This window comes from Entelurus aequoreus, linkage group LG04 (genome assembly GCF_033978785.1).
Source record: "Entelurus aequoreus isolate RoL-2023_Sb linkage group LG04, RoL_Eaeq_v1.1, whole genome shotgun sequence".
Taxonomy (NCBI): Eukaryota; Metazoa; Chordata; class Actinopteri; order Syngnathiformes; family Syngnathidae; genus Entelurus; species Entelurus aequoreus.
The window spans coordinates 2,288,233-2,308,820 of NC_084734.1; the positions used below are offsets into that span (position 1 = coordinate 2,288,233).

The 20,588-nt window shown below is 35.0% G+C and overlaps 1 protein-coding gene across 2 annotated transcripts in view; it reads right to left on the bottom strand.

Moving 5' to 3' along the window:
- Positions 1 to 15,557, bottom strand: part of spock1 (SPARC (osteonectin), cwcv and kazal like domains proteoglycan 1) — a 339,599-nt gene extending 324,042 nt beyond the window's left edge. Inside the window, exons 1-2 of one of the 2 annotated variants that reach the window (XM_062044006.1) lie at positions 15,437 to 15,557; positions 14,917 to 15,051 (exon numbers count right to left, since the gene is read on the bottom strand). In XM_062044006.1, the coding sequence (XP_061899990.1) occupies positions 14,917 to 15,051 (135 nt within the window). In that variant the 5' untranslated portion in view covers positions 15,437 to 15,557. Of the gene's footprint in view, positions 1 to 14,916; positions 15,055 to 15,436 lie in introns of both variants that reach the window. The other variant, XM_062044005.1, reaches the window with a different exon arrangement.
- Between the last annotated feature and the right edge of the window lie 5,031 nt (positions 15,558 to 20,588).

Genomic DNA, 20,588 nt, shown 5'->3' on the forward strand with positions numbered 1-20,588 from the left:
CAATGCTAAAAAATGAAAAGTTAAAGCTAAAAAAAGAAATACACTTTATTGAGTTAACATTATTTCTTTATAGGGGGAAAAATGTTATGAGCGAGAGAATATAACAACTACACTACCCAGCATGCAACGGGAGTTACGAGCATGCGCGGTAGCCCCGAAAAGTGTTGCATGTTGCCACGCTGTGAAAGTAAACATCAAGAACTCAGCCAACACGCCTCGTCTGCATTATTTATAATTAGACAGACAACACATTTTGATTTTGTTTTGTTTACAAGGAAAGAAAAACAAAAGTTAAAAAAGGGAGATATGTTGTATATATATATGTATGTGCTGCGGTTGTTTTAAGAACGTTGCGACAGCTGCCGTAAAGGAGGTGCTTTGCTAGCCTGGTTGCTATGTTTCCGGTTGGTCGTAAAAGTGTTGGTCATGTGTTTTACCCTGCTAAAATCTCTCAGTAAAGTTATTCGATGGATGATAGCTTTTGTTTTGAACTTTATTACACCTTGGAGCGCTTTTTCCCGTCCATTGTTTTCCTGCTTTCGCTATCTGCGCCTAATGACTGAGCTACGTGACGTCAATTCTTGTGATGTCCAACGGAGCATTTCTGGTCGGGACGGGATTCGAATAAAGAATCAACTTTTTTCCTTTACTATAGTGGTCTCGATAACGGGTACCGGTTCTCAAAAAGGGATTCTGAGTCCGAGGACTCGGTTCTTTTCTTATCAAACAACCGGGAAAACCGGTTTCGAGTGTCATCCCTAATTGTGCTTCAACTATATCTCTGCAAAGAACACACTAAAAGTGTCACTTTTTGCCACACATGCATCTAAACACACACACATACACATGCAAGTTCTTGCACACAGAGACTTTTACTCTGATTTTGTTTTTTATTAGTTTTGGAACTATTAATCTATTTATATTGATTTGGTTTGCTTGATTGGTTGTTGTTTGTTTGACCTTGAAGTTCTGTTGCTGAAAAAAAATACTTGTCAGCCTTTTTCTTGAAGCAAATATATATGGGTCGAAATTGACCCGTAACACCATAGATGTTACTATAGTTCAGGGGTCACCAACGCGGTGCCCGCGGGCACCAGGTAGCCCGTAAGGACCAGATGAGTAGCCCGCTGGCCTGTTCTAAAAATAGCTCAAATAGCAGCACTTACCAGTGAGCTGCCTCTATTTTTTCAATTGTATTTATTTACTAGCAAGCTGGTCTCGCTTTGCTCGACATTTTTAATTCTAAGAGAGACAAAACTCAAATAGAATTTGAAAATCCAAGAAAATATTTTAAAGACTTGGTCTTCACTTGTTAAAATAAATTCATTAATTGTTTTACTTTGCTTCTTATAACTTTCAGAAAGACAATTTTAGAGAAAAAATACAACCTTAAAAATGATTTTAGGATTTTTAAACACATATACCTTTTTACCTTTCAATTCCTTCCTCTTCTTTCCTGACAATTTAAATCAATGTTCAAGTAAAAAAAAAAAATTTTATTGTAAAGAATAATAAATACATTTTAATTTAATTCTTCATTTTAGCTTCTGTTTTTTCAACGAAGAATATTTGTGAAATATTTCTTCAAACTTATTATGATTAAAATTCAAAAAAATTATTCTGGCAAATCTAGAAAATCTGTAGAATCAAATTTGAATCGTATTTCAAAGTCTTTTGAATTTCTTTTAAAATTTTTGTTCTGGAAAATCTAGAAGAAATAATGATTTGTCTTTGTTAGAAATATAGCTTGATCCAATTTGTTATATATTCTAACAAAGTGCAGATTGGATTTTAACCTATTTAAAACATGTCATCAAAATTCTAAATTTAATCTTACTCAGGAAAAATTACTAATGATGTTCCATAAATTATTTTTTTAATTTTTTCAAAAAGATTCGAATTAGCTAGTTTTTCTCTTCTTTTTTTCGGTTGAATTTTGAATTTTAAAGAGTCGAAATTGAAGATAAACTATGTTTCAAAATTGAATTGTGATTTTTTTTCGTGTTTTCTCCTCTTTTAAACCGTTCAATTAAGTGTAAATATCATTCATTATTAATAATAACATAGAGTTAAAGGTAAATTGAGCAAATTGGCTATTTTTGGCAATTTATTTAAGTGTGTATCAAACTGGTAGCCCTTCGCATTAATCAGTACCCAAGAAGTAGCTCTTGCTTTCAAAAAGGTTGGTGACCCCTGCTATAGTTAAATTATTAAAATGAAAACATAAATAAAACACATTTATTTAAGAGATGTGTTCTAATACCCCTCAGTAATAGTCAGGGAGCACAACAACCTTTTATTTATTTATACGATTCTCTTGAGGTTCATTTGACCATGTTTTTAATTGAAATCGAGGGGTATACTGACAAAAAAAAGGCCCACACCAAAAATATTAAAACCAATATTTTCATGAATAAGGAAGCCTAACAAGGTAACCAAGAGATGAGAAACAAATTGGGTGATAGATAATTGTTTTTAGTGTATTGTACAGCTGATTTAAGACATGGGTCAAAACCGACCCGTTAACATAAGAGATGGTAACAGAAAGCTAACACAAGAGGAAGGTTAAGTTAGTATTGTTTATTATCATCATATATATTAACTATATATACCGTAATTTCCGGACTATAAGCCGCTACTTTTTCCCCTCGTTCTGGTCCCTGCGGCTTATACAAGGGTGCGGCTTATTTACGGCCTGTTCTTCTCCGACACCGACGAAGAGTATTTCGGTGGTTTTAGTACGCAGGAGGAAGACGATGACACAATGATTAAAGACTGACTTTTCATATACCGGTAGGCTGGTAATTTTGATAACGTACATGCGAGCACTTTGTATTACTTTGCACTAGGGATGTCCGATAATGGCTTTTTGCCGATATCCGATATTCCGATATTGTCCAAATCTTTAATTACCGATACCGATATCAACCTGGCTTTTATCTAGTTTGCACTTTGTCTGTGTTATTACTATTATCATTATTATTAACTCATTCTGTTTTTTATTTTCCTATTTTAATGATGTTGGATCTGTGTTGTTGTTGTTGTTGGGGACAAGTGTTGTAAATTAGCTTTGGCTACAAACACTGTGATGCATGCATCGGATAACTGTTTCAGATGTCTATGTTTTTGTATCTGTCCCTATTTCAAATAAACCTCTATAATAATAAAAACCGATACCGATATCAACCGATATATGCAGTCGTGGAATTAACACATTATTATGCCTAATTTGGACAACCAGGTATGGTGAAGATAAGGTACTTTTTAAAAAAATTTGTAAAATAAGATAAATAAATTAAAAACATTTTCTTGAATAAAAAAGAAAGTACAACAATATAAAAACAGTTACATAGAAACTAGTAATGAATGAAAATTAGTCAAATTAACTGTTAAAGGTTAGTACTATTAGTGGACCAGCAGCACGCACAATCGTGTGCTTACGGACTGTATCCCTTGCAGACTGTATTGATATATATTGATATATAATGTAGGAACCAGAATATTAATAACAGAAAGAAACAACCCTTTTGTGTGAATGAGTGTAAATGGGGGAGGGAGGTTTGTTGGGTTGGTGCACTAATTGTAAGTGTATCTTGTGTTTTTTATGTTGATTTAATTTTAAAAAAAAACAAAGAAAAAAAAAACAACAAAAAAAACGATACCGATAATAAAAAAAACGATACCGATAATTTCCGATATTACATTTTAACGCATATATCGGCCGATAATATCGGCAGGCCGATATTATCGGACATCTCTACTTTGCACCGTTGTATTATTTGTACTCTGCACGAATGCTGTTCGCCATGTCAAAGATGTGAAAGTTTGATTGAATGATTGAAAGATTTATTGTTAATAAATGGGACGCTTTGCGTTCCCAAACAGTCATCTCTGTCCCGACAATCCCCTCCGTGGTAGCAGGAACCCCTATATACTACGCTAATTACACATCAAAACCCTGCGCCTTATAGTCGGGTGCGGCTTATATATGGAGCAATCTGTATTTTCCCCTAAATTTAGCTGGTGCGGCTTATAGTCAGGTGCGGCTTATAGTCCGGAAATTGCGGTATATAATAAATCATTGTACATTACAGCCCTCTAGAGTCTGTTGCCGTCAACTTCCCCTGCAAACCATAACAGTCCCCTTAAAGGCCTACTGAAATGATTTCTTTAAATTTAAATGGGAATAGCAGATCCATTTTATGTGTCATACTTGATCATTTCGCGATATTGCCATAATTTTGCTGAAAGGATTTAGTAGAGAAAATCGACGATAAAGTTCGAAACTTTTGCTCGCTGATAAAAAATAGCCTTGCCTGTAGCGGAAGTAGCGTGATGTCACAGGAGCTAGTATTCCTCACAATTCCCCGTTGTTTACAATGGAGCGAGAGAGATTCGGACCGAGAAAGTGATGATTACCCCATTAATTTGAGCGAGGATGAAAGATTCGTAGATGAGGAACGTTACAGTGAAGGACTTGAGAGGCAGTGATGGACGTATCTTTTTTCGCTCTGACCGTAACTTAGGTACAAGCTGGCTCATTGGATTCCACACTCTCCTTTTTCTATTGTGAATCACAAATTTGTATTTTAAACCACCTGGGATACTATATCCTCTTGAAAATGAGAGTCAAGAACGCGAAATGGACATTCAGTGCCTTTTATCTCCACGACAATACATCGGCGAAATGCTTTAGCTACGAGCTAACGTGATAGCATCGTGCTTTAACTGCATATAGAAACAAAAAAATAAACCCCTGACTGGAAGGATAGATAGAAAATCAACAATACTATTAAACCGTGGACATGTAAATACACGGTTAATGCTTTCCAGGCTGGCGAAGGTTAACAATGCTGTGCTAACGACGCCATTGAAGCTAACTTAGCAACTTAGCAACGGGACCTCACAGAGCTATGCTAAAAACATTAGCTCTCCACCTACGCCAGCCAGCCAGCCCTCATCTACTCATCAACACCCGTGCTCACCTGCGTTCCAGCGATCGGCAGAAGGACGAAGGACTTCACCCGATGTGTTTGGCGGCCCGGAGACGTAGGAAGTCAAGGTGAGGTCGGCGGCTAGTGCGGCTAGTGCGGCTAGCGCTCCAACAAAGTCCCCCTGGTTGTGTTGCTGTAGTCCGCTGCTAATACACCGATCCCACCTACAACTGTCTTCTTTGCAGCCTTCATTGTTCATTAAACAAATTGCAAAAGATGTCCAGAATACTGTGGAATTATGAAATGAAAACAGAACTTTTTGTATAGGATTCTACGGGGTACCATAACTTCCGTTACTCTGACTTCGTCACGCGCATACGTCATCATACCGCGACGTTTCAGCCGGATATTTCCCGGGAAGTTTTGAATGTCACTTTATAAGTTAACCCGGCCGTATTGGCATGTGTTGCAATGTTAAGATTTCATCATTGATATATAAACTATCAGACTGCGTGGTCGGTAGTAGTGGCTTTCAGTAGGCCTTTAATTTAGAAAAGTATCAAAATACATTTTGGTACCGGTACCAACACATTGGTATCGGCCCAACCCTAGAGTGGCACAAACAGCCACAACATTTAGCGATGAACTATTACTGAACTCCATTTTCACCTGCGCAAACAAACAAAACATGTACTTCCTGAGAAGACATAATTGTTAGGTGCCGATACAAAGGATGTATTTTCTCATTCAGCTGTCAAGGAAACAAGAAAGTCACAGCTAGGTACAACTTCTTCTTTACGCAACGCAGAAGACAACACGGTGAAAGCAAAGTAAACAACGGCATCTCCTGCATGTGGCACCATTAAACACAAATGTCACAGCCTCTCTTTCTTCTTCTTCGCTCCTTCTCCCCCCCCCGATCCTGTCATCTACTTTTCCGCTGACAGTTTGCAGCTAATGACTTTCTATTGCACAGGAAGAACATTTTTAAACACACGTACACACGGTGCAAAGCCCAGTTAATGTAAGGTTCAGACTAATTCTTGCTCTCACATCACGGCTGCACTGCTTGAGGACGGCCAGCTCTAATAAGGCCAAAGGTAGCTTGCGGTTTGCTGAAACCTCCGGAGAATTCCGCATTTGGCCGTGCGCGCTTCGTGGGGAAGCAGCGAGCACGATGAGGCCAGTCGTTACTGTACTGACACCGATGATTGCACAGTTGCCAAGGCTGGAGAGCGTCTCAATTATTATTGCAGTTGGGGAGGGAGAAAATAAAAACGATACAATTCACCCGTTCGCTAACACGACGACAACATCGTTACACATCGCTTATGAACACAAAAACAGTGTATCATTTCTGCATAGCACACAACTACACATGGGGGGAAAAAAAGAAGAAGTACTGCGACTTAAAGGAGCCATATGTAATAATTTCATGTCAAGTCATCATTAAATGGCCCTGATATGTCAAAAGGCATATGTTCCTTTTTGACTGTACTTAAATGTATAATGTATTTATGTTATTCACATGTGAATAATGCTGTATAATAGACCTTAGTTATATTATTCACATGTGAATAATGCTGTATAATAGACTGTATTTATGTTATTCACATGTGAATAATGCTGTATAATAGACCTTAGTTATATTATTCACATGTGAATAATGCTGTATAATAGACTGTATTCATATTATTCACATGTGAATAATGCTGTATAATAGACTGTATTTATATTATTCACATGTGAATAATGCTGTATAATAGACTGCATTCATATTATTCACATGTGAATAATGCTGTATAATAGACTGTATTTATATTATTCACATGTGAATAATGCTGTATAATAGATTGTATTTATATTATTCACATGTGAATAATGCTGTACCATAGACTGTATTTATGTTATTCACATGTGAATAATGCTGTATAATAGACTTTATTTATATTATTCACATGTGAATAATGCTGTACAATACTCTGTATTTATGTTATTCACATGTAAATAATGCTGTATAATAGACTATTTATGTTATTCACATGTGAATAATGCTGTATAATAGACTGTATTTATATTATTCACATGTGAATAATGCTGTATAATAGATTGTATTTATATTATTCACATGTGAATAATGCTGTACCATAGACTGTATTTATGTTATTCACATGTGAATAATGCTGTATAATAGACTTTATTTATATTATTCACATGTGAATAATGCTGTACAATAGACTGTATTTATATTATTCACATGTAAATAATGCTGTATAATAGACTATTTATGTTATTCACATGTGAATAATGCTGTATAATAGACTGTATTTATGTTATTCACATGTGAATAATGCTGTATAATAGACCTTAGTTATATTATTCACATGTGAATAATGCTGTATAATAGACTGTATTCATATTATTCACATGTGAATAATGCTGTATAATAAACATTATTTATATTATTCACATGTGAATAATGCTGTATAATAGACTGTATTTATATTATTCACATGTGAATAATGCTGTATAATAGACTATTTATGTTATTCACATGTGAATAATGCTGTACAATAGACAGTATTTATGTTATTCACATGTTAATAATGCTGTATAATAGACTGTATTTATATTATTCACATGTGAATAATGCTGTATAATAGACTATTTATGTTATTCACATGTGAATAATGCTGTATAGTAGACTATTTATGTTTGCTGTATAATAGACTGTTATTCACATGGGAATAATGCTTTAAAATAGACTGTATTTATATTATTCACATGTGAATAATGCTGTATAATAGACTATGTTATTCACATGTGAATAATGCTGTATAATAGACTGTATTTATATTATTCACATGTGAATAATGCTGTATAATAGACTATTTATGTTATTCACATATGAATAATGCTGTATAATAGACTGTATTTATATTATTCACATGTAAAAAATACCTAAGTGTTTATTGTCTATTGTGAGTGAACTGTGGTGCTGAATTTCCCCCAGGGATCAATAAAGTACTATCTATTCTATTCTAAATCATGTTCTTTTCCAATACCTATATAACAGTAGTTCAGCCAGGATATGCTCATTTCAAAATTACATTTACAGCCCCGAAATATTGTTATTATTTTAAATTTGATGCCCCGCCCGCCACCGTTTGACCAATTAGAACATGTCTGGGAAATAATTTTGACTCGGAGGGTCAATTTTAGAGAAAAAATGTGTCTGGGGGCTGGTATATATATATATATATATATATATATATATATATATATATATATATATATATATATATATATATATATATATATATATATATATATATATATATATATATATATATATATATATATATATATAAATAAAATAAAAAATTAAAAAAAAATTAAAAAAAAAAAAAAAAAATATATATATATATATATATATATATATATATATATATATATATATATTTTTTTATATATATATATATATATATATATATATATATATTTTTTTTTTTTTTTTTTTTTTTTTTGGGATTGTTTATTTATTTAGGACAACAAAGTGAAACAGTGACTTATAAAATCTGCTCTCACTGGGATGCCCACTGATGGGATGTTGTATTTTTCAGCACCTGCGCTCTTTTTGAGTTGGTAAATTCAGAATAATCCTCATTTAGATTAAAATGCTTCCTAGCGATGTTGTGATGGTCTTATGCGTTATTCTACTTGTTGGGAATCATATAGTATCAAGTCGGTAGCGTATGGATGACACAACCTTCTACTATACAGGTGAGATGCGTGATTTATAACTTCGCATTCACTTTCATTAATTCAAAGGCATCTTCATTTTTACTTTACGGAGGTTTGCAACCAAAGTTATTAGGAGCTAGTGGTCAAAAGGGACAAAGTTGTCATGATCCTTATTCTAAGTCTAGTATTATTCTTGCTATAATTAAGTCTAGTTTTGTTGCTGGCGCCACTTGGCTCCTTTATTTACGTTCCGTTGGCAGGGTTGCTAAGCTTACGCACCTGCATTTACTTGGTCATTAGTTTTTCCACATGAAGATCAATGCTAATCACGCCCCGTTAAACACCCGTGTCGCCGTTTGTCATTCGCTACATGCAACCGTTGATAGCAGGGGTCGGCAACCCAAAAAACATTGAAGGTTGAAAGTTGAAATTGGACCAAAAACACAAAAAATGAATCTGCCTGGAGCCGCAGAAAATTAAAAGCCTTATATAAGTCTTATAATGAAGGCAACACGTGCAAGAAAGTGTCTATATTAGCTGTAATAGCCTACTATCAAAATGACTATGTGTCGCAGGCTGAAACAAATCTTCGTTGACAGATATGTTGAAATTGTATATTTATTCTACACATTTTTATAACATTAGAAAACATTAGTAAATCAGAAGCTACTCAGAAAGTGAGATAACTCCTTGAAACGACTGGTTTTTAATGGCCAACGGTATAGATGTGTGTGTGCAAGTTTAAGGAAACGGCAGGCTGCCTTTTTTTAATAAATTTATTACAATCTTTGGCAAGCTGGGTAATGTTTGCTGTGGTCTGGAACAACATGGCACACAAACAACTATCTGAAATGCAGCCTATATTACATACAGATAATGGGTCATGAGACATGCAAATATAAATTATATACAAAGAGGATAGAAGTAAAGGACATTAAATCAGCTCAAATATACCTACAAATGAGGCATAATGATGCAATATGTACAAACAGCTAGCCACATCTCCGGGCCCCTCCAAGGTTTTTCATTTTATCCCATTGCGTTTAGTTTTTTCTTGCCCTTTGAGACACTCTTGATTAAGGGCTGTATAAATAAACGTTGTTTGATTGACGTCAAAAAAACGGAATGGAATTTTACAGTTTTTTTACCAAATGGGAGACCCAAAATGCACATTAAAATAAAGAAAGTGGGATTCTCAATATTAACTATGAACAATAAAACACTGAAAATTAACAACATATTAACGTTATACTTCTCAGACCAGCTCCTCGATAGTTGTGTATCTTTTACAATCAAGCAAAACACAACAAAAATGTAACAAAACAGCGAAGTGTAATAAACACCTACAATATGATATATTATCATGTAAAAATCTGCTTCCGCACCTTTTTATGACACACGCGTTTCGGGCTGGCCGCTCTGAAAACAAACCCCGCCCACTCTGCTTTGTTCCTGGTCTGAGCTGCTGTGACGTACATTACCGTAATAACTCCTATAACACCCAAAAGCGCAGATTTCGACCATTTAAATACTTTCTCTAGTTCAAGGCTTACGGTCATTTAAAAACAGCACTGCACATCATAATGGTGGCGACAGTTTGGATGTTAAAGGTCTACAAAAATTATGTAGAACGTCCGGCGGGCCGGATTGAAAATCGTAAAGGGCCGTATTTTGCCCAGGTTTGCGATAAACGATGCCAGTGTTTCCCACACATTCATTTATTTGTGGCGGCCCACCACGAAAGAATTACGTCCGCCACAAATAAAAAAATAAAAATTAAAAATTTTAAAAAATTAAAAATTGTTTTTTTGTTGTTGTTTTTTTGTCCTGTCCAGCTTCTCAGGCAAATCATATAGTTGATGTAGATGCCCATATAGACACCTCTGCCTCTGTTTCACTTTATGTTGCTGGTAAATAATATGGTTGTAGTAGTAGGCTAATGTTAAATTATTTAGTATGCACTAATTAAAGGGGCAGAGCTTTAAGAGACATTTTAGCTTTTATATTTTATAAGATATATTTTTTGTAAGAACCACAATTAATAAATATATTTCAGTGAATAACTTATTGTTCAAATCTGTATATAAATATGTACATAAAGTGTTGTAATTATATTGTAAAATGGATGGATGGATGGATGGACGTTTAAAACAAAACTGTTATTATTAATTAGTAAGTATACATTTTTTTAGCCTTTTTAGAAAAAATCATATCATTGTATTAAATTATGCAAATTACTCGATTATGTCATGGTGACCACGCCCAAAGCCACGCCCCCACCGCCACAGGTATCTTGGCAGTTTATGGGAAACACTGGATGCATTTGAGTTGGAAACAGTACATAATTTGGGTGGTAGGTTGTCTTTAAGCGGGGTGGCTGGTCCAAATGTTGATGAAAGTCACACAAACATGTCATCATGCTGAGTGTCAACATTCCAAGGTGGATGCTGCCTGCTGGCACACACTCAAGTACCCACAGAGTGTATGAAGGGCATAGTGAGACACACACACACACACACACACACACACACACACACACACGCACACGCACACGCACACGCACACACACACACACACACACACACATTCTTGTATTTGTTACTTTCTTGAGACCTCTGAAAAATGCCTTCCACTTTAGGACCACCCTTTCTAGATATATAAAGATTTGTATTTACAACATTAATAAAATATACAAACTATGAAAATATAAAAAAGCTTGTTATGAAAAATGATTTGGAATCTCCCAAGAAAAAGATCACAATTTCACAAGTAAAACTTAGAATTTTGGCAGTGTTATGATAAAAGTTGCCATTTTACTCAACGCAAGCCAAAACTTTACAAGAAAAACTGAACATGTGTGCAATACTACGATAAAAGTTGGAATTTTACTCAATAACAGTCGCAAAATGTTGGCAATTTTATGAAAAGAGTCGTAATTTTACTCGACAAAACTCACAATTTTCTAAGAAAACTTTACAATTTTGGCAATATTATAAAAAAATAATCTGAATTTCACTCTGCAAAACTATGACAAAAAGTCACAATTTTACTCAAATGATGTCACTGTTTTACAAGAACAACAAAAAAAAGTGGCAATATTGTGACAAAAGTCAGAATTGTATATGACAAATGTCACCGTTTTGCATTAAAAAGTCATAAGTATACAAAAAAAAAAGTAATAATTTTACGGGAAAATATGGCAATATTACAGAAGCAGAAAGAATATGAGAAATTGTTCCCAATTTTATAAGAAAAAAGTCGACACACTGTGAGAAAAAGACTGCTTTTAGTTAAAAAAAAAACAATTTGAATTTTTTTGTTGGTAATTGGTTTCTAATCTTCATTATTTACTTCAGGTATGTCTCTATATATATATTTTTTTGTTGTTGTTATTAATTTTGGCCAAAGGGGGCACATTTCAATTTCTTACAAACACTTGTTATTACATATGTTGGACAGAAGGGGGGGCACTTCAAATTTTTACACACACTTGTTATTTCATATGTTACAAAACGCGGCTGCTAGACTTTTGACAAGAACAAGAAAGTTTGATCATATTACGCCTATACTGTATATACCTTTATATATATGTATCACCTGCACTGGCTTCCTGTGCACTTACGATGTGACTTTAAGGTTTTACTACTTACGTATAAAATACTACACGGTCTAGCTCCATCCCATCTTGCTGATTGTATTGTACCATATGTCCCGGCAAGAAATCTGCGTTCAAAGAACTCCGGCTTATTAGTGATTCCCAGAGCCCAAAAGAAGTCTGCGGGCTATAGAGCGTTTTCTATTCGGGCTCCAGTACTCTCGAATGCCCTTAGTAGAAGCATTTAAGTCCCATCTTAAAACTCATTTGTATACTCTAGCCTTTAAATCAGACCTTGGCAAATTAAGGCCCGGGGGCCACATGCGGCCAGTTGAGCTTTTCAATCTGGCCCGCCGGACATTCCCAAATAATTGATTTAGATGTTTAAGATGGAAAGTGTAGCTGCCATTATGATGTGCAGTGATGTTTTCTAATGACCGGAAGTCTTCAACTATACTAAGTCTTTCAATGCTTGGATCATATACTAGTTACTATGGTCATCTAATTAGTTACTATGGTCATCTAATTACTTACTATGGTCACTATGAGATATCTCAGATTGTAGGTGGGTTTTTTTTTCACTATGTTGCATTTTGGTTGCGTTTCGGTTGATTGTAAAATATGTAGTCAATATTCAGTGTTTTATCATTCATAGTTAATAATGTAAATTCCACATTCTTTATTTCATGCACATTCTGGGTGTCTCATTCAGTAAAAAAAAATTCAAATTCCATTCCGTTTTTTAAGTCGGTCTGTCATAACGTTTTTAGCTTTCAATCATTATTGTGAGGTTTTGTATTAGTGTTCCTAGAAAAAGATATACCGGCCCCAAGACACACTTTTTTTAATCTAAATCTGGCCCCCCCGAGTAAAATAATTGCCCAGGCCTGCTTTAAATAGACCCCTTTTGGACTAGTTGCAGTGTTTCCCATAAACTGCCAAGATACCTGTGGCGGTGGGGGCATGGCCACCATGACATCATCGAGTAATTTGCATAATTTACTACAATGATTTGATTTTCTCTAAAAAGGCTCAAAAAATGTATACTTACTAATTAATAATAACAGTTTTGTTTTAAACGTCCATCCATCCATCCATTTTACAATATAATAACAACACTTTATGTACATATTTATATACAGATGTGAACAATAAGTTATTCACTGAAATATATTTATTAATTGTGGTTCTTACAAAAAATATATCTTATAAAATATAAAAGCTAAAATGTCTCAAAGCTCTGCCCCTTTAATTAGTGCATACTAAATAATTTAACTTTAGCCTACTACTACAACCATATTATTTACCAGCAACATAAAGCGAAACAGAGGCAGAGGTGTCCTGCCACAGTCAGTAACAAATAAACACAAAACAGTAGTGGTGGTAGATAGACACAGAGCTTCATCAAACATCTGATCCACTGAACATAGAGCTCCAAAAATCTTGGACTTTAGACTGCCATCAGTTTTACTCCCTACACTTAACCATGTGTTTCCTACTGCCTGCAGACTTTGCACCCTTTGTTATATACACATGTTGTGTTTCTAATATAAATACATTTAATAAAGTCAAATACAAATAAGGCAACAAGAGAAGAATCCTACACTTCTCTTTTGTAAAGTAAATCTGAACAGCCGATATGGGCATCTACATCAACTATATGATTTGCCTGAGAAGCTGGAGAGGACAAAATATATATATATATATATATATATATATATATATATATATATATATATATATATATATATATATATATATATATATATATATATATATTTTTTTTTTTTTTTTTTGTATTATTTTATTTTTATTTTTTTTAAATTTTTTAATTTTTTTTATTTTTTTTATTTGTGGCGGACGTAATTCTTTCGTGGCGGGCCGCCACAAATAAATGAATGTGTGGGAAACCCTGAGTTGATCTGCTGTATCTTTTCTGCTCTGCCCCCCTCTCCTTCGCCACAGATGATGCGCTAGCTGTTCAAAGTCGGGACCAGGGTCGGACCACTCATCTGTGCATCAGTTGGGGACGTCTCTGCGCTGCTGACCTGGTGGGGGAAACCTCCAAGGTTTCTCATTGTAGCCCATTGAGTGGAGTTTTTCCTTGCCCTAATGTGGGATCTGAGCCGAGGATGTCGTTGTGGCTTGTGCAGCCCTTTGAGACAGTCCTGATTTAGGGCTATATAAATAAACTTTGATTGATTGATTGATTGATGCTGTTAACGTTAGGGGGAGCCCTTTTAAAACCGACACAATGTTAAAAATACCTCCTTTTTGGGACCACCCTCATTTTGATACATTTCATTACCAGGGGGTGCAAATGAGATCTGTATTTTTCGTCATGTCCTTAAGGCCGATGACAGACGAGTCACGGACCACAGATGGCCCCTGCGCCGCACTTTGGGCAACCCGGCTGCACATTAAATCAACAAAAAATCCTGACTTTGGAGCAATGTTCACGGACTCTAGTATTTGGCTCTCTATTAGATGCGATGGTTTTCTGTATTGGGACCATGATTTCGGTCCTCATATGGAAGGTACTTTTCCTCGTTGGTGTCTCAAGAAGGGTAGAAATACAAGACCACACACACACACACACACACATCTAATATAATAACATTTAGTGTCTCCCAACAAACTCACATCTCTGTATCTGTTCCAGGATCTGTCCTTGGCGTACTGGGCCACGGCGCTCAGCCGTTTGTTGGTGCTGGCACCGGACACTGCGGGCTGTGCGCTCAGCATCAGAGCCGCGACAAGGAGCAGGAAGATAAACATCTTCTGAGAGAAGAGAAGAAGAAAAAAGACACAATAAGGCGGACTGAGCTGCTGAGGATGGGATGAGGACGGTGCGTTCACGCCGAGTAGGTTACAAGACTTCCGTAAGTCACATGGCGGCGTGTATCGACCCAATTAACACAATGGGACATCAAAGCGGACGAAGCAAGTCATGTTTATGTCGCCATATTCGCCACCTCTTGTCTAATCCGATTCCAAAACAGTTAGTAGGGAGCCATAGAAACAATTAGCTTGTCTAGTTGAAAAGACAATTAAGCCCACGGCGGTTGTAATAATTACAAATTCCATTGAACGCGTCTCGTGTCAAACTATCTTTTATTTGTTTGTATTTCCCCCACAAAGCTGCCGACGAGGCTTCGCCTACCTGCGTTTGCTCGTCCGGATCCGAGCACGGGAAGAAATAAGTCCAAGTTCCGTGAAACGCCGAACTAACGACCACCTCGGGGGGGATAAATATGAGTGACTGGAGGGTGGAGGAGTGAGAAGGCGAGTGGACCTGCGGTAGGTTTCTCCTCCTCTTTGTCAGCTGACCCCGCCCCCTCTCTCTCTCTTTCTCTCTCTCTCTCTCTCTCTCTCTCTCTCTCTCTCTCCCCCCTCTGGTCTGTGTGCTGCACTTTTAACTCAAGCAGTGTTCAGCTGTTTTTAGTTGTGTAAAAACGATTTGTATACTATTTTTATTCAAACTTCAATGTAATTTGATGCATTTTGTTGTACTAAAACGGATTATTACTCACTTGCATAATTCAAATTAAACGGCTAGCTTATGTTACCGTTAGTGCTTTAACACAGTGGTCCCCAACAGTGTTGGGACTAACGCGTTACTAAGTAACGCGTTACTGTAACGCCGTTAGTTTCGGCGGTAACTAGTAATCTAACGTGTTATATTTTTTAGAGATGTCCGATAATATCGGCCTGCCGATATTATCGATAATATCGGCAGGCCGATATTATCGGCCGATATATGCGTTAAAATGTAATATCGAAAATTATCGGTATCGGTTTTTTTTATTATCAGTATCATTTTTTTTTTATTTATTTTTTTTTTTTTTAAATTAAATCAAAATAAAAACACAAGATACTATTTTTATTCAAACTTCAATGTAATTTGATGCATTTTGTTGTACTAAAACGGATTATTACTCACTTGCATAATTCAAATTAAACGGCTAGCTTATGTTACCGTTAGTGCTTTAACACAGTGGTCCCCAACAGTGTTGGGACTAACGCGTTACTAAGTAACGCGTTACTGTAACGCCGTTAGTTTCGGCGGTAACTAGTAATCTAACGTGTTATATTTTTTAGAGATGTCCGATAATATCGGCCTGCCGATATTATCGGCCGATATATGCGTTAAAATGTAATATCGAAAATTATCGGTATCGGTTTTTTTATTATCAGTATCATTTTTTTTTTTTATTTATTTTTTTTTTTTAAATTAAATCAAAATAAAAAACACAAGATACTATTTTTATTCAAACTTCAATGTAATTTGATGCATTTTGTTGTACTAAAACGGATTATTACTCACTTACATAATTCAAATCAAACGGCTGGCTTATGTTACCGTTAGTGCTTTAACACAGTGGTCCCCAACAGTGTTGGGACTAACGCGTTACTAAGTAACGCGTTACTGTAACGCCGTTAGTTTCGGCGGTAACTAGTAATCTAACGTGTTATATTTTTTAGAGATGTCCGATAATATCGGCCTGCCGATATTATCGGCCGATATATGCGTTAAAATGTAATATCGGAAATTATCGGTATCGTTTTTTTTTATTATCGGTATCGTTTTTTTTTTGTTAGTTTTTTTTTAAAAATTAAATCAACATAAAAAACACAAGATACTATTTTTATTCAAACTTCAATGTAATTTGATGCATTTTGTTGTACTAAAACGGATTATTACCCACTTACATAATTCAAATCAAACGGCTAGCTTATGTTACCGTTAGTGCTTTAACACAGTGGTCCCCAACAGTGTTGGGACTAACGCGTTACTAAGTAACGCGTTACTGTAACGCGTTACTGTAACGCCGTTAGTTTCGGCGGTAACTAGTAATCTAACGCGTTATATTTTTTAGAGATGTCCGATAATATCGGCCTGCCGATATTATCGGCCGATATATGCGTTAAAATGTAATATCGGAAATTATCGGTATCGTTTTTTTTATTATCGGTATCGTTTTTTTTTTGTTAGTTTTTTTTTTTAATTAAATCAACATAAAAAACACAAGATACTATTTTTATTCAAACTTCAATGTAATTTGATGCATTTTGTTGTACTAAAACGGATTATTACTCACTTACATAATTCAAATTAAACGGCTAGCTTATGTTACCGTTAGTGCTTTAACACAGTGGTCCCCAACAGTGTTGGGACTAACGCGTTACTAAGTAACGTGTTACTGTAACGCCGTTAGTTTCGGCGGTAACTAGTAATCTAACGCGTTATATTTTTTAGAGATGTCCGATAATATCGGCCTGCCGATATTATCGGCCGATATATGCGTTAAAATGTAATATCGGAAATTATCGGTATCGGTTTTTTATTATCGGTATCGTTTTTTTTTTTTTTTTTGGTTTTTTTTAATTAAATCAACATAAAAAACACAATATACTATTTTTATTCAAACTTCAATGTAATTTGATGCATTTTGTTGTACTAAAACGGATTATTACCCACTTACATAATTCAAATCAAACGGCTAGCTTATGTTACCGTTAGTGCTTTAACACAGTGGTCCCCAACAGTGTTGGGACTAACGCGTTACTAAGTAACGCGTTACTGTAACGCCGTTAGTTTCGGCGGTAACTAGTAATCTAACGCGTTATTTTTTTTTAGAGATGTCCGATAATATCGGCCTGCCGATATTATCGATAATATCGGCCTGCCGATATTATTGGCCGATATATGCGTTAAAATGTAATATCGGAAATTATCTGTATCGTTTTTTTAATTATCGGTATCGTTTTTTGGGGGGTTTTTTTAAATTAAATCAACATAAAAAACACAAGATACTATTTTTATTCAAACTTCAATGTAATTTGATGCATTTTGTTGTACTAAAACGGATTATTACTCACTTACATAATTCAAATCAAACGGCTGGCTTATGTTACCGTTAGTGCTTTAACACAGTGGTCCCCAACAGTGTTGGGACTAACGCGTTACTAAGTAACGCGTTACTGTAACGCCGTTAGTTTCGGCGGTAACTAGTAATCTAACGCGTTATATTTTTTAGAGATGTCCGATAATATCGGCCGATATATGGGTTAAAATATAATATCGGAAATTATCGGTATCGGTTTTTTTATTATCGGTATCGGGTTTTTTTTTTTTGGTTTTTTTTTTGGTTTTTTTTTTTTTAATTAAATCAACATAAAAAACACAAGATACACTTACAATTAGTGCACCACAATCCAATAGCCTTGTGAGACTGAACAATAGGACCCAATGACTATGTAAATGTGGTAAAAATAAAAAAAATAAAAAATAACAGATGGTTTTTTAGGATGGTTAAAGGTAACGTTGTAATTTTACAACAAGGGGTGTTACACGGTTAAAGGGGAACTGCACTTTGTTTTGGAACTTTGCCGAAAGTTCACAATCATTATAAAGACCTGACAACGGATTATTATTAGAGATGTCCGATAATATCGGTCTGCCGATTTTTTTTTTTTTTTTTAAATTAAATCAACATAAAAAACACAAGATACACTTACAATTAGTGCACCAACCCAAAAAAAACTCCCTTCCCCATTTACACTCATTCACACAAAAGGGTTGTTTCTTTCTGTTATTAATATTCTGCTTCCTACATTATATATCAATATATATCAATACAGTCTGCAAGGGATACAGTCCGTAAGCACACATGATTGTGCGTGCTGCTGCTCCACTAATAGTACTAACCTTTAACAGTTAATTTTACTAATTTTCATTCATTACTAGTTTCTATGTAACTGTTTTTATATTGTTGTACTTTCTTTTTTATTCAAGAAAATGTTTTTAATTTATTTATCTTATTTTACTAATTAAAAAAAGAAAGTACCTTATTTTCACCATACCTGGTTGTCCAAATTAGGCATAATAATGTGTTAATTCCACGACTGCATATATCGGTTGATATCGGTATCGGTTGATATCGGTATCGGTAATTAAAGAGTTGGACAATATCGGAATATCGGATATCGGCAAAAAGCCATTATCAGACATCCCTAGCAAATATATTTAAAATATATTGGAAAATTCGCGCTCAAATGTGTCAATGTTGCGAACAGCCCCTTTAAAGTCAGAATGCATGCTTATAATTTAATCTATTTAAATGTATGCTAAAGAAGCTAAAACAATTTATTTTAAAAATGAATTTGAGTAAAGTCCTATGATGGTTTAAAGTTCACTTTACTTATTGTGAATTAGCTTTCTTCATATTTGTCTTTGATTCTTGTCTTAGAGGTTTTTCACCTGTGCTGTACACTCATACCCTTTGTGGATATACAGTAATCTATAGCATCCTGACCTCTATTGTCAACAAATCAAATGTTGAGTGGAGTCCAGTCAAGCTGAAGTCCTTCCTTTTTACACAAGTGGAAGCTACACGGCCCGAAGACACTTGACACAAATGCAATTTTATTGTTCGGATGTCACACTCGAATGCACCTCATTTATTTGTTCAAAACTTGCAAACAGTTTCATATAAAGTACAGTCGGGTTTATTTTCAACGTCGGTGTCTTTGCACTGATGCATTGACCAGACCACTGCTGCTTTCCAGGAACCCATCTGTGTTTAAGGCAAACAAGCATGTATGGTCAAAATAAATGCTTAATTAATCTGTCTTTACACATGATTAATCCAGTAATTGTCACTTTATTTTTTACAACACTAATTTCAACATAGTTGTATGAATTTTCCTGACGTAACTCGAGCCTGGATTCAAACCTTCAAACCGCCATGGGAGCAGAGGGAACAATAGTATATGAAATGGAAATTTGCCAGTTGCATCGTTATCAGTGATGGAGCAGGAAAGGTCTAAGAATATCAAAAGAACCGCCCTGTTGTTTAATAGTTAACATTTTCCGGAGGGAACTCTCCTGAAGGAATCAATAAAGTACTATCTATGTATCTATTTTACATGTGCTTCTTCATGCAAAACGGGCCCCCCTACAGATTTACGCACAGATTTTTGGAGTATTAACACAATTATTTTACGTGCGAGATTAAAACGGAAGAGGGGGGGGGCTGTATAGTGTACACAAAAATATATAGATAATAAATACACATATGTCTGTATATATTAGGGGTTTTTTGATACAAATATTTTGGTACAGGTACCAACATTGGCGTTGTTAGGCCTATTTTAGGGGGGCTTAAGCCCCCCTAAATAATTTGGTGTTAGAAAAAAAAAATAAAAAAAAAAATCTTTTTTTTTTTTTTTTTTTTTTTTTTTTTTTTACAAATACATGCGGACATATTTATTATAAAGTGGCCCGAATATGAGTTTAAATAAATAATAAT